Source organism: Gobio gobio, assembly GCF_949357685.1.
Source record: "Gobio gobio genome assembly, chromosome: 5".
Classification (NCBI taxonomy): domain Eukaryota; kingdom Metazoa; phylum Chordata; class Actinopteri; order Cypriniformes; family Gobionidae; genus Gobio; species Gobio gobio.
The window spans coordinates 3,745,937-3,759,522 of NC_137101.1; the positions used below are offsets into that span (position 1 = coordinate 3,745,937).

General features: G+C 41.4%; 1 protein-coding gene across 1 annotated transcript in view; it reads right to left on the reverse strand.

Moving 5' to 3' along the window:
* grm8a (glutamate receptor, metabotropic 8a) overlaps positions 1-13,586 on the reverse strand; it is a gene marked incomplete at its 5' end in the record, with an annotated part of 120,391 nt that overhangs the window by 23,296 nt on the left and 83,509 nt on the right. Inside the window, one exon of the mRNA XM_079818366.1 lies at positions 7,307-8,242. Within this exon, the coding sequence (XP_079674492.1) occupies positions 7,307-8,242 (936 nt within the window). The remainder of the gene's footprint in view (positions 1-7,306; positions 8,243-13,586) is intronic.

The window sequence follows — 13,586 nt, forward strand, 5'->3', positions numbered from 1 at the left end:
CTTTGATTCACAACACCCTGAAGAACAAAGGAAGCAGAACTAACTGTGAACAAAGCTGGCCTTTAAATAATTAAAGACACTAAAGTGAAACAAAAACATCTAAATGTCACATAAAGATCCAGTTTAGGTACGGTGTCTCAGATGGAGTAATTGAAATTACTGCGCAGGCTGCTTGTGTTATTTCAGTCATAATATTCCTTATGCAAACTTAAGTCTTCATAACATCATTCATCACAGAAAAATAGTACAATATTTCACGCTCCAGCGAGATTATGCTTACACCCACGAGAGGATTACCATAACAGGAGTGCAGTTACTAAGAACTTTGCCACGTTTCAGATCATGTTGTAATATTACTGTGCATATCAATGTATTTCACCCACTGATCTGCTTGAAACGTGCATTTACACGCTCCTGCAGCACACTGAGCCGAACCATTTACAATTACAAAAAAACAGCTCTGTACGGAGAAACAAATACATTTCCATAAATTTTGGCTAACAGCCATTATATTGTTCTACAGAGACTCAAAAAAATCAAGATAACCCAAGCTTAAATCAGCATGCATTTCAAATATATGACGAACGCATGGGGCTCCCGAATGGAGATCGGGTCACACGGTGAACTTAACAAAACCCAATAAAATGATCTGCCAGTGATTTATGCGAGACCGGTAATTTGATTCTACAACATGCCAACCTCAAAAAAATCTTTTACAATTACAAAAACAGCCCTTTATGTCCTTCAGAGATCACATTGCTAAGACAGCTCGCTCTTGCAGGTTTGCGTTCTACAACATCAGGAAGATCAGACCGTTCCTAACAGAACACGCAACACAGCTTCTTGTCCAGGCCCTGGTTATTTCTAGACTTGACAACTGCAATGCGCTTTTGGCTGGACTCCCCTCTTGTGCGATCCAAACACTTCGAATGATCCAGAATGCAGCGGCACGTCTGGTCTTCAACGAGCCCAAAAGGACCCACGTCACACCACTCTTCATCTCTCTGCACTGGCTACCACTCACTGCTCGCATCAAGTTTAAGTCGCTGACGCTTGCCTACAGAGCCACCACGCACTCAGCTCCTGCATACTTTGACTCGATTCTACGACTCCACACCCCCACCAGAAGCCTTCGTTCAGTCCCCCCCCCCCCTTCAATTACATCAATGCAAAGTAAACTTGACTTCAAAAAAATCAAAATGACCCAAGATTAAATCAGTTTAGCATGCATTTCAAATATAAGGAACGCATGGGGCTCCCGAATGGAGATCGGGTCACACTAGGGTGACCATATTTTGATTACCGAAAACCAGGACAATCGGCCGGGCAATGAGATACTCAAATGATACTCGAAGTTTACTCAAAGATTTCAATACATTTAAAGTATGCCCCCTCTGTATGGATAGAAAATTGTTATATCAGGGCCAGGACAGGACTTGAAAACAAGACATGTCCTGTGAAAGCAGGACCTTTGGTCACCCTAGGTCACACAATAAACTTATCCAAACCCAATAAAATTTACATTTCGCCTAACAGCTTTTTTATTGTTTAAGAGACTCACCCACTTCAATTACATCAATGCAAAGTAAACTTGACTTAAAAAAATCTAAATAACCAAAGCTTAAATCAATTTACCATGCATTTCAAATATATGAGGAATGCATGGGGCTCCCGAATGGAGATCGGGTCACACGGTGAACTTAACAAAACCCAATAAAAAGATCTGCCAGTTATTTATGCGAGACCCGTAATTTGATTCTACAACATGCAAAAAACAAACTAATCCTTTACAATCACAACAACAGCCCTGTATAATGGGGGAAAAACTGTATTTACCATGCATTTCAAATATATGAGGAACGCATGGGGCTCCCGAATGGAGATCGGGTCACATGGTAAACTTAACAAAACCACAAAAGAAAAAAGATCTGCCAGTGATTTGTGTGAGACGCAGAGCCAACCTCAAACAAATCGTTTACAATTACAAAAAAAAGCCCTATATGGAGGGACAAAACGCCACGTCATCTTCATGACTGTTAATAACTTGAATTTTGGCTAACAGCCATTATATTGTTCTACAGAGACTCACCCACTTCAATTACATCAATGCAAAGTAATCTTGACTTAAAAAAAATCTAAATAACCTAAGCTTAAATCAATTTACCATGCATTTCAAATATATGAGGAATGCATGGGGCTCCCGAATGGAGATCGGGTCACACGGTGAACTTAACAAAACCCAATAAAAAGATCTGCCAGTTATTTATGCGAGACCCGTAATTTGATTCTACAACATGCCAAAAACAAACTAATCCTTTACAATCACAACAACAGCCCATTATAATGGGGAAAAACTGCATTTACCATGCATTTCAAATATATGAGGAACGCATGGGGCTCCCGAATGGCGATTAGGTCACATGGTAAACTTAACAAAACCACAAAAGAAAAAAGATCTGCCAGTGATTTGTGTGAGACGCAGAGCCAACCTCAAACAAATCTTTTACAATTACAAAATAAAAAGTCCTATATGGGGGGACAAAACGCCACGTCATCTTCATGACTGTTAATAACTTGAATTTTGGCTAACAGCCATTATATTGTTCTACAGAGACTCACCCACTTCAATTACATCAATGCAAAGTAATCTTGACTTTAAAAAAAATCTAAATTACCAAAGCTTAAATCAATTTACCATGCATTTCAAATATATGAGGAACGCATGGGGCTCCCGAATGGAGATCGGGTCACACGGTGAACTTAACAAAACCCAATAAAAAGATCTGCCAGTTATTTATGCGAGACCCGTAATTTGATTCTACAACATGCAAAAAACAAACTAATCCTTTACAATCACAACAACAGCCCTGTATAATGGGGGAAAAACTGTATTTACCATGCATTTCAAATATATGAGGAACGCATGGGGCTCCCGAATGGAGATCGGGTCACATGGTAAACTTAACAAAACCACAAAAGAAAAAAGATCTGCCAGTGATTTGTGTGGGACGCAGAGCCAACCTCAAACAAATCGTTTACAATTACAAAAAAAAGCCCTATATGGGGGGACAAAACGCCACGTCATCTTCATGACTGTTAATAACTTGAATTTTGGCTAACAGCCATTATATTGTTCTACAAAGACTCACCCACTTCAATTACATCAATGCAAAGTAATCTTGACTTAAAAAAAAAATCTAAATAACCTAAGCTTAAATCAATTTACCATGCATTTCAAATATATGAGGAATGCATGGGGCTCCCGAATGGAGATCGGGTCACACGGTGAACTTAACAAAACCCAATAAAATGATCTGCCAGTGATTTATGCGAGACCCGTAATTTGATTCTACAGATATGTGGAGTGATTATCTTAACCAGTCACCTTTGGAAGGCATTGATTTCCTGAGGAGCCGTGAGCACGCCGGCCGCTGTTCATGCAGCACTTTATTGACTCTTTATGATTCCGCAGAGGAAATGTCAAAGTGCACGTATTGGTTTTTGGGGGGTGATACCATTCTCAAATGCAGGAGGGTAGATCATATCAGACTTGATATCTTTATGCTGGTGGAGAACGGAGAGGTAATAGTCGGCGCAATGAAAATCCACACAAATTGATTTTTGAAGCATTAACCGAAGCACATTCTTAATAATGGAAGCATATTTTACAGGCGGTGCAGTTTTATCTACTTCTCCACTGTGGTTCATTTCACAAATGCTGAAACCGTTACGACATTGACTCTTTGTAATGATATTAATTCAGGGCTAGTAATTTTTTTCATTACAAACCAATTATGAAGTCCGTTCGCTTGGCGTGGTTGCCAATCAGACAATCGTTCAATAAATACAGACTCAAGGCCGTGTTTTGTTATCCGTGACAAAGGGAACTGCTCATTTTTTCAATAAGATGCCTTTGTTTCCTTATCAAATGATTCATGTCGTTGCTTTCTTATCTTGAGTTATGCGAAGGGTTGGGGGTCTGTGTTAATAGAACGCCATCTATCCCACGGTTCTAGCGTTAAATAAGAATATAAATAAGCTTGTTAGTGTAAGGAATAATTGGTATATCCATAATTGTCTAGCGCACAGCGCAGCAGTCACAGTGAGAGGCTAATGTGACTAAAGAGCAATGAGCTTTTATCGTGAACCACTGTGATAGGAAATCAAACACCCGAGTTTTAGCATTCGAACAACCACTGAATGACTATGTTTGCATTGATATTATACTTCTACGGCCTTAAAAGCACATTTAAAAAAATGAATTCATCCAAAAATTTATATTCTGTCATTGTTTACTCAAGCTCATGTTGTTCCAAACTTGCAATACTAACAGCATACAGGTCTGGAATATAAATGATGGCTGAATTTTCTTTTAGGGCTAAGCTACCCTATCTTCAAACATTTCAGAGAAGCTTCTTGAGTTGCAAACCATCTGATCAATATCTCCACCCACCCGGTCTCCTCTCACCCATTTGTCTGTTTCCTACAGAGCACCTGAAGCTAATATCCATCAGCCTGAGTGAAACCCTGATCTCGACTTTTTTAGGTTACCCTTTTAACATGTGAAATATTCCTTAGGCTATCACCTGCTGGGTCAGGTGAAAGGGTAACCAGCAGGCGATGTTATTATCTGTAGCCCACAGCAATATTCTGCCACCTATAGCTCACACGCACAGAAACAAACATTCGCAGCGCTGCACCACATTCTATTCTCAATGCCAACGGGAGGACTTGAGGATCAGATGACAGAAAACTGAATTTCTTTGGGACAAACTTTTTCAATTTAGGGCAATTATTCATTTAAAAAATGCAGTGATAAAAAATAATATGTAAATTTGTCCTACCATCTGAGAAATTACTTCTTGAAGAACCATGTAGTTGCTGAACCAATCAGACTACTAGCTACAATGCTGTTATAGTTAACTAAAACTTATAGTATTAAAAAGTAAGGTAACACTTTATTTTAGTGTCCAATTCTCACTGTAACAAAAATCCCTGTAAAATTTCCGGTAAAAAAAAGGGCAGCTGTGGTTGCCAGAACTTTACCGTAAAAAATACGGTAGCAGCATTTGAGGTTCTACAGATTTAAGTTAAATTTAAAGCAGATAACCGTTTTTCATTAACTGAAATTATGTTAAAACAACTCGGCGACTTTTTGGGACTTTAGTTTATTCACCGTATCCCCAGAGTTAGATAAGTCCATATTAGGGATGTGACGGTGAGGAAATTTTCCCACCGGTTAATTGATGTGTGACAACACCGGTAATTCTGGTATCACCGGCGGAGGCTTTTAAATCACTAATTCTATCTAACCGAAAGTAACATGCACACGACCGCTCTGAACTGAAAACGCGCCAGTGCGCACACACCGTGAATGACAGCTCGTCTGTAAATGCGCGCTCTGTGAGGCCATGGGTGCGTCTCAATCAGTTCCCTAGTTCAGTAGTCAGGGCACTGATCAAGCATTGATCAGTCTATGATTGAGATGCACGCCATGAATGAATAACAGTTCGTCCGTAAAGCCCTGTTTATACTCGACGCGCCCGCACGAGCGCGAGGGTGCACGCAGCAAAAATAAATGCGCGCAGTCAGCGTAGTGCGGAGGCTCGCACTGCGGAGCCAGGCGAAAGTAAACAATGCGCGCTCTGTGCGGCCGTGCACATTTTACTTTCGGTTTTGAATTAGCGCCAATTCGGCTGCGGGTTGCTTGACTTGTGGGTTCATTAGCCTATTATTTTTAATGAAAAACACAACAACAAAACAAGTGACAAACTCCCTTAAATAGGCGCTTTTACGTTTCCGCGATCATCTCAGCTCCTCACTCTTAAATCTGATGAATGACTCCTGCCGCTGCCGAGACTCACGGTCGGATCCTGCTTTATTAAGCAGATACGTTCAGTTTTTATTTGTGTTGTCTGTTCTCTAACTGAACTAAATTATTTTATTACTATAAAAAAATCAAAAAGACGGTGGGCGGTGCCACGGTGGGCAAGTGATGTAACCGGTGTTGAGTCTGGACACCGGTAACACCGGCAACACCGACTATCGTAGCAAGCCTAGTCCATATATATCATTCTCATCTCCGTGCGTGCCATAAATCTGTCTGACGCACACACCGCTAGCCTAGCTTAGCACAAAGACTGGAGGTAAATGGCTCCAGCTAGCCTACTTCTCAATAAGTGACAAAATAACGCCAACATTTTCCTATTTACATGTTGTGATGTGTGTAGTTACATCGTGTACTACGATTTTCTATGCCGATATGGCTGGGAACTATACTCTCATTCCTGCGTAGTAATCAAGGAACTTTGTGCCATACCATGAGTGCATCGGCGCAATCATATTACACAGCGCCTGAAAATAGTCCCCAGCATGTTGTTTATGTTGACGGAAGTAAGCCTATTTTCAGGCGCTGTGTAATATCATTACCACCCGCCAGTGTTGCCAAGTCTGCGGTTTAACTTTTAAGTTGTTGCTGCGGGTAAAATACAATTCTGCGGGTTGATTTCCACCACCGTAAGTACGATTTCCGCACTCAAACACCCTCAAAACATCCCCCAGATGTACAAATGCAGTGGAGAATTAGGTCGCCAGATTGAGAAAAAGTTTGGGCTACTTTTGACTGGCCATTGGACTACTTTTGACCTGGCAACCCTGACATCCACGGTCATCCACGGTTGAGTATACTTTGAAAGCTGTGCGGACACAACTGCGCATGAGACGCATCCATATGCGGAAAATGAAGTATACCCGGGCCTTATAGTTGCTAATGTTAGGCTACTACATGTTTCAAATGATAAGACTTGATGTCTGTGAATGAAAGGCAAAAGTTTGGATTTCCTGTCCAACACTACATAACGATCAAGAACGCAACAGTCGGGTTCCAGAAGTAAAAACTCTCCATAGAGAAAGAGATTTTTAACAATAACTTACAAATCTTTAAAGACAGCCCTACTGTGAGCTACGAGGTTGTTAATCGATGGTGTTTGCTTCTGCTGAAGCCGTCAGGCCACATTATTTTAACTTAGGTTTAAAAAAAAAAAATTGTGTTTAACAGCGGAATTTCTGGTGAAAAACTACAATACCCATGATGCTGTACAGAAAATTCCACCAATCAGAGAGTTCTCTTTAGCCCTGCCCACTCCCAGGAAGCACTGCAAATGAGTGTCTCCCTACACTCTCTAACTATTTCAATATATTTTGCAATAAACTTAAAATACACTGTATATATATCAGAGAACAACCAGGGCACACGTATTCACTATGAAAAGCAATTATTTGCAATGACATTGTAAATCTCACTTACCCTTTCTGCTGATTGTGCGGTGCCAAAGAAGATGGGTATAAAAGCTAACCAAATGATGCAGGTAGTGTACATAGTAAATCCAATTGGCTTGGCCTCGTTGAAGGTCTCTGGCACACCGCGGGTCTTGATGGCGTAAACAGTGCATGTGACCATCAAAAGGATGCTGTAGCCCAGCGAACAGATGAGCGACAGGTCCGAGATGTCGCACTTGAGAACCCCGCGGGCCTTCGCCGGGTCGGACGTGCGCTGCTCGCCGTAGTCCACAACGGTGTGAGGCGGATCGACGGCGAACCACATGAACACGCCGAGCAGCTGCACCGAGATCAGGCTGAAGGTGATGACCAGCTGGGAAGCGGGGCTGATGAAGCGCGGCGCAGCCACCGACTTCTTGCCTTGTTCGAAGATGCGGTGGATGCGGTTGGTCTTGGTCAGCAGAGCCGCGTAGCTGAAGCACATGCCCAAGCCCAGGAAGACACGGCGGAAGGAGCAGACGGCCAAAGTCGGCGTGGCAATCATCAAGAAGGTGATGGCGTAGCACAAAAAAATGCCCGTCAGCAGCACGTAGCTCATCTCCCGGCCGGATGCGCGGACGATGGGCGTGTCGTTGTAACGGACGAAAGTGACCACCACGAAACTTGTAGCCAGGATGCCAAGAACCGCAACAAACACCGGCACGGCCGCCCAAGCAGAGTGCCACTCGAGTTTGATGATCGGGATGGGGATGCATCCGGTGCGGTTGCGGTCTGGACGCTGCTCGTACGGACACAGCTCGCAGGTGAACTCGCTGGCCTGGAAGTGGTAGCCTTCGCATCGCTCGCAGTGCCAACAGCAAGGCACACCCTTCACGATCTTCTTCCTTTCACCCATTTGGCAAGGCACGCTGCACACCGAGGCGGGAAACAAGGGGTCGCCTGTCCGCCAGCGCATGCCGTCCACCTGCAAAGGACAATGACAAAAGTTCAAGACCAGGGGTTAAATTAAGAAACTGTGCATTCAAGATAAGTCTTATTAGCCACACATATACACTCACCTAAAGGATTATTTGGAACATCATACTAATACTGTGTTTGATCCCCTTTCGCCTTCAGAACTGCCTTAATTCTACGTGGCATTGATTCAACAAGGTGCTGAAAGCATTCTTTAGAAATGTTGGCCCATATTGATAGAATAGCATCTTGCAGTTGATGGAGATTTGTGGGATGCACATCCAGGGCACGAAGCTCCCGTTCCACCTCATCCCAAAGATGCTCTATTGGGTTGAGATCTGGTGACTATGGGGGCCATTTTAGTTCAGTGAACTCATTAATCATGTTCAAGAAACCAATTTGAAACGATTGGAGCTTTGTGACGGGGCATTATCCTGCTGGAAGTAGCCATCAGAGGATGGGTACATGGTGGTCATAAAGGGATGGACATGGTCAGAAACAATGCTCAGGTAGGCCGTGGCATTTAAACAATGCCCAATTGGCACTAAGGGGCCTAAAGTGTGCCAAGAAAACATCCCCCACACCATTACACCACCACCACCAGCCTGCACAGTGGTAACAAGGCATGATGGATCCATGTTCTCATTCTGTTTACGCCAAATTCTGACTCTACCATCTGAATGTCTCAACAGAAATCGAGACTCATCAGACCAGTGCAAATTTTAGCCTCGTTTTTCTATTTGTAGTGGAGATGAGTGTAACCCGGTGGGGTCTTCTGCTGTTGTAGCCCATCCGCCTCAAGGTTGTGCGTGTTGTGGCTTCACAAATGCTTTGCTGCATACCTCGGTTGTAACGAGTGGTTATTTCAGTCAAAGTTGCTCTTCTATCAGCTTGAATCAGTCGGCCTATTCTCCTCTGACCTCTAGCATCAACAAGGCATTTTCTCCCACAGGACTGCCGCATACTGGATGTTTTTCCCTTTTCACACCATTCTTTGTAAACCCTAGAAATGGTTGTGCATGAAAATCCCAGTAACTGAGCAGATTGTGAAATACTCAGACCGGCCCGTCTGGCACCAACAACCATGCCACGCTCTAAATTGCTTAAATCACCTTTCTTTCCCATTCTGACATTCAGTTTGGAGTTCAGGAGATTGTCTTGACCAGGACCACACCCCTAAATGCATTGAAGCAACTGCCATGTGATTGGTTGATTAGATAATTGCATTAATGAGAAATTGAACAGGTGTTCCTAATAATCCTTTAGGTGAGTGTACATTACACCAACCTAGAAACTGCATTGAAACAAAAATGCCCAAAACTATAATTTAATTTTACACACCCTCAATCTTTTACATCTGAGGGGAAAGAACTGCTTCAGCAATTGAATTGTTAGTAGTTTCAGTAAGTAAATGGAGCCCTTTAATGTGACCCACATACACACTGTAAACAGTAAAACGTCCACATGCAAAGGATAAAAAAAGCAAAAAAAAGTCCCGTCAAAGATGTGCATTCAAAAGAAGTCTCATTACCCACACAGATGCATCACACCCAATGTAGGTTGTGTCATATTTGAGGAATAAATCATTTCATTACCCCTCAGTGGCTGGAAGCTGTGGAAAATAAGAAGCCAATGTTGCTCTTTTAAGTGCTGCTTCAGTTTGGCTCCCGGCACAACTTTGATGACAGATATATTTTGGGACAAACTTGTGCCAGAGGCATTTGAGATTAAGTAAATGAAATGACAAACCCAGAGATTGACAGCAACATGTCTATTAAGTAAGGAATAATTGACGACGGGCTGTTAAATTATTACAAAATAATGCACACCCGAGTGGGTAATGCGGAAAATTTCAGTCAATTATTCCACTTATACTAAGGGTAACACACTTCAAAACATTGTTCAAAGGATGTTTTTTAAGACTTTGTTAGGTTTTTGTCCTTAAAACACTGTTTGCAGGACTAATTTCTTACGCATCTCATCCCATGCCTCTGTTGCTAATTCCAAAATGTAATTGTAAAAAGGTAAAGCTAGTAACGGAGGATTCAGCCACTGATAGCAGAATAATGCAGTTATTAATGCAGTTATTTGAGAGAGAGAGAGGGAGAGATTAAGTGTGTGTGAATTACAAACGTTTCCAGAACATTGTCATGTAGCTTTTAAGAGGCTAAACTATTATAGAGCCGCACTGACACTACATTTCTGTGCGAGTGTGTGTCTGTACTGTAAGTGTGTGCGTTTGTAAGAGTATGTGCTTTCCGTACATGATAAAACGTAATTTTGTGGCACAAACAGGGAAATAATTTGTGTTTTTTATCCTATTGTTTACTATATTTGTTTTTTTTGGTCAGTGTCGTTATGGGTTTTGGTTCTTTTTGCTGTTCTAGGACCTTTGAAATAACTGAGATCTTTTGGCGGAGTGATATGGAACTGTAATGCGGTCAAGACCTGCCGGGAACTACTTTAGCTGAGCGTTTCCCTGAAAATTACTGCACACCTTAGAACATTCGTCAACCAATCAGATTCAAGCATTCAACAGCCCAGGAATATTGCACAAAGAAATTGTATTGCACACACATATATATATATATATATATATATATATATATATATATATATATATATATATATATATATATATATATATATATATATATATATATATATATATATATATATATATATATATATATATATATATATATATATATATATATATATATATATATATATATATATATACACCGATCAGGCATAACATTCTACCGGTGATAGGTGAAGTGAATAACACTGATTATCTCTTCATCAGCTGTTAGTGGGTGGGATATATTAGGCAGCAAGTGAACATTTTGTCCTCAAAGTTGATGTGTTAGAAGCAGGAAAAATGGGCAAGCGTAAGGATTTTAGCGAGTTTGACAAGGGCCAGATTGTGACGGCTAGACGACAGGGTCAGAGCATCTCCAAAACTGCAGCTCTTGTGGGATGTTCCCGGTCTGCAGTGGTCAGTCTCTATCAAAAGTGGAAGGAACAGTGGAGAACCGGCCACAGGGTCATGGGCGGCCGAGGCTCATTGATGCACGTGGAGAGCGAAGGCTGGCCCGTGTGGTCCAATCTAAACTGCTCAAGAAGTTAATGCTGGTTCTGATGGTGTCAGAATACACAGAGCATCTCAGTTTGTTGTGTATGGGGCGGCACAGCCGCTGACCAGTGCCCATGCTGACCCCTGACCCCGCCCAAAGCACCAACAGTGGCACGTGAGCATCAGAACTGGACCACGGAGCAATGGAAGAAGGTGGTCTGGTCTGATGAATCACGTGGATGGCCGGGTGTGTGGCTTACCTGGGGAACACATGGCACCAGGTGCACTATGGGAAGAAGGCAAGCCGGCGGAGGCAGTGATGCTTTGGGCAATGTTCTGCTGGGAGACCTTGGGTCCTGCCATCCATGTGGATGTTACTTTGACACGCACCACCTACCTAAATCTAACATTTGGTTCCAGATACCACAGCACACCTTCAGGAGTCTAGTGGAGTCCATGCCTCGACTGGTCAGGGCTGTTTTGGCAGTAAAAGGGGGACCAGCACAATATTAGGAATTATCGTAATGCCATGCCTGATCGGTGTGTATATATATATTAGAAAAAAGATTTCTGCTCTATAGTCTCACTGTTGCTGCTGCAAAGAGAAGGCTGTGAATGAATTATTCATGCTTGAGACAAATTATGCCTGCCAAAAACAGATTGGCTTTAATTAGAGAAGCAAAAAAAGAAGGGGCATATTAAAATGAAAAAAGACAGAATTTGCAAATGAACAGAAGTTTAATTTGACTTATCACATAAAAGGGTACGAAGGGTATTTAAGAATAATTGAACGACCAAATCCCTTCATTTGATTCCTCCCATTCTGTCTGAAACAAAAGCCACACTGACCATTCACAATTAGGCTGTTTAATTCATCCCAAAGACACACTAATGGGGAACATGAAGGGTTTTTTGAGGTTCAAACGCTGTCAGAATCAACGCTAACCCTTTACATACATCAGTATTACTCAGGGTTATAGGGATTTGAACTAAATGTTGCAGCACAACTCGTCCCACATGATTAATTGTGCAACAGAAATCAAATCCTTCAAACTGTGACTTGTTGAGGAGAGATGTGCAGTTACTTTTCTAAGCGATCTGACTTATTTCCAAGAAAACACACAACATTTGATTTATTTTTACACACCCTCTTTATAACTTTATAACTGCTTCAGTGATTTTATATATTGAATGTTTGCTTTTAGTAAGTGAAGTAGATCCGTTTGATGAAGCGTGTCGTTGGTATTCGTTAACGACAATAGGCATATGAATGGGAAAGTGCAACGCCCAATATGGAGAATAAGCCCCGCCTTCTAAATGAAAGAGCCAATCGTTGATTAGTAAAGTCATTGCTGCCATGTAGATGCTTTCAATATTATCTAATAATTTGGCAGCAGGTTTATTAGGCTACTGTCACTTTAACTCTCTGGGGTTCTTCATTTATGGGTCACACTCAGGACCTTCGGGTCAAAAATGACCCAGAGGGCGGGATTAAGATAAAAAAAGATTTGAGTAAAATCAATGAAATGTATTTTTGTTTAATAATATTTTTTTGTGATAATTTTATGATTCATAATTAATATTTATGCAATAATTATGACCCATTTTTTCCCATTGAATATGATAAAAAATTATATATATATATATATTTTTTTTATTTTTTATTAAAGCTGTATTTCATTTTAGAGAAAAGCCTAGGCCTCATGAAAGCAATTTTTTTAATGAGATCGGTGCCATCCCGTGGACACATTGAGCATTTTTATCATGCAATAGCACATTTTTACCAATACAGTGGATCTCCTAAACTTGGTGACTTTATTGGTACTTGGTATATGAACACCCAAAATAATTGGGGACAGGATTTGAAAAGTCTAAGTGGTCGTAAAAAAATTGTCACACTTAGGACCTTCGGGTCAAAAATGACCCCCATAGGAAATGAATGGGAAATTAGTTTTTTTGTGCATACAATCTACAAATCAGCCAAGTGCAGAAAAAAAGGACGCAACAGTGAAGGGGTGAATGTCTAAAACATCCAGAGTGCAAAATAGACAAAAAAACTCACACACACACACACTTATACACACAAAAACACACGCACATACAAATTAACGTGTGCCATTCCAAAAGCTAATTGTGTTTTTGTGTGTGTGTGTGTGTGTGTGTGTGTGTGTGTGTGTGTGAGTTATTTTGTCTGTTTTGCACTCTTGATGTTTTAGAGATTCACCCCTTCACTGTTGAGTCCTTTTTTCTGCATTCTGGCTGATTTGTAGATTGT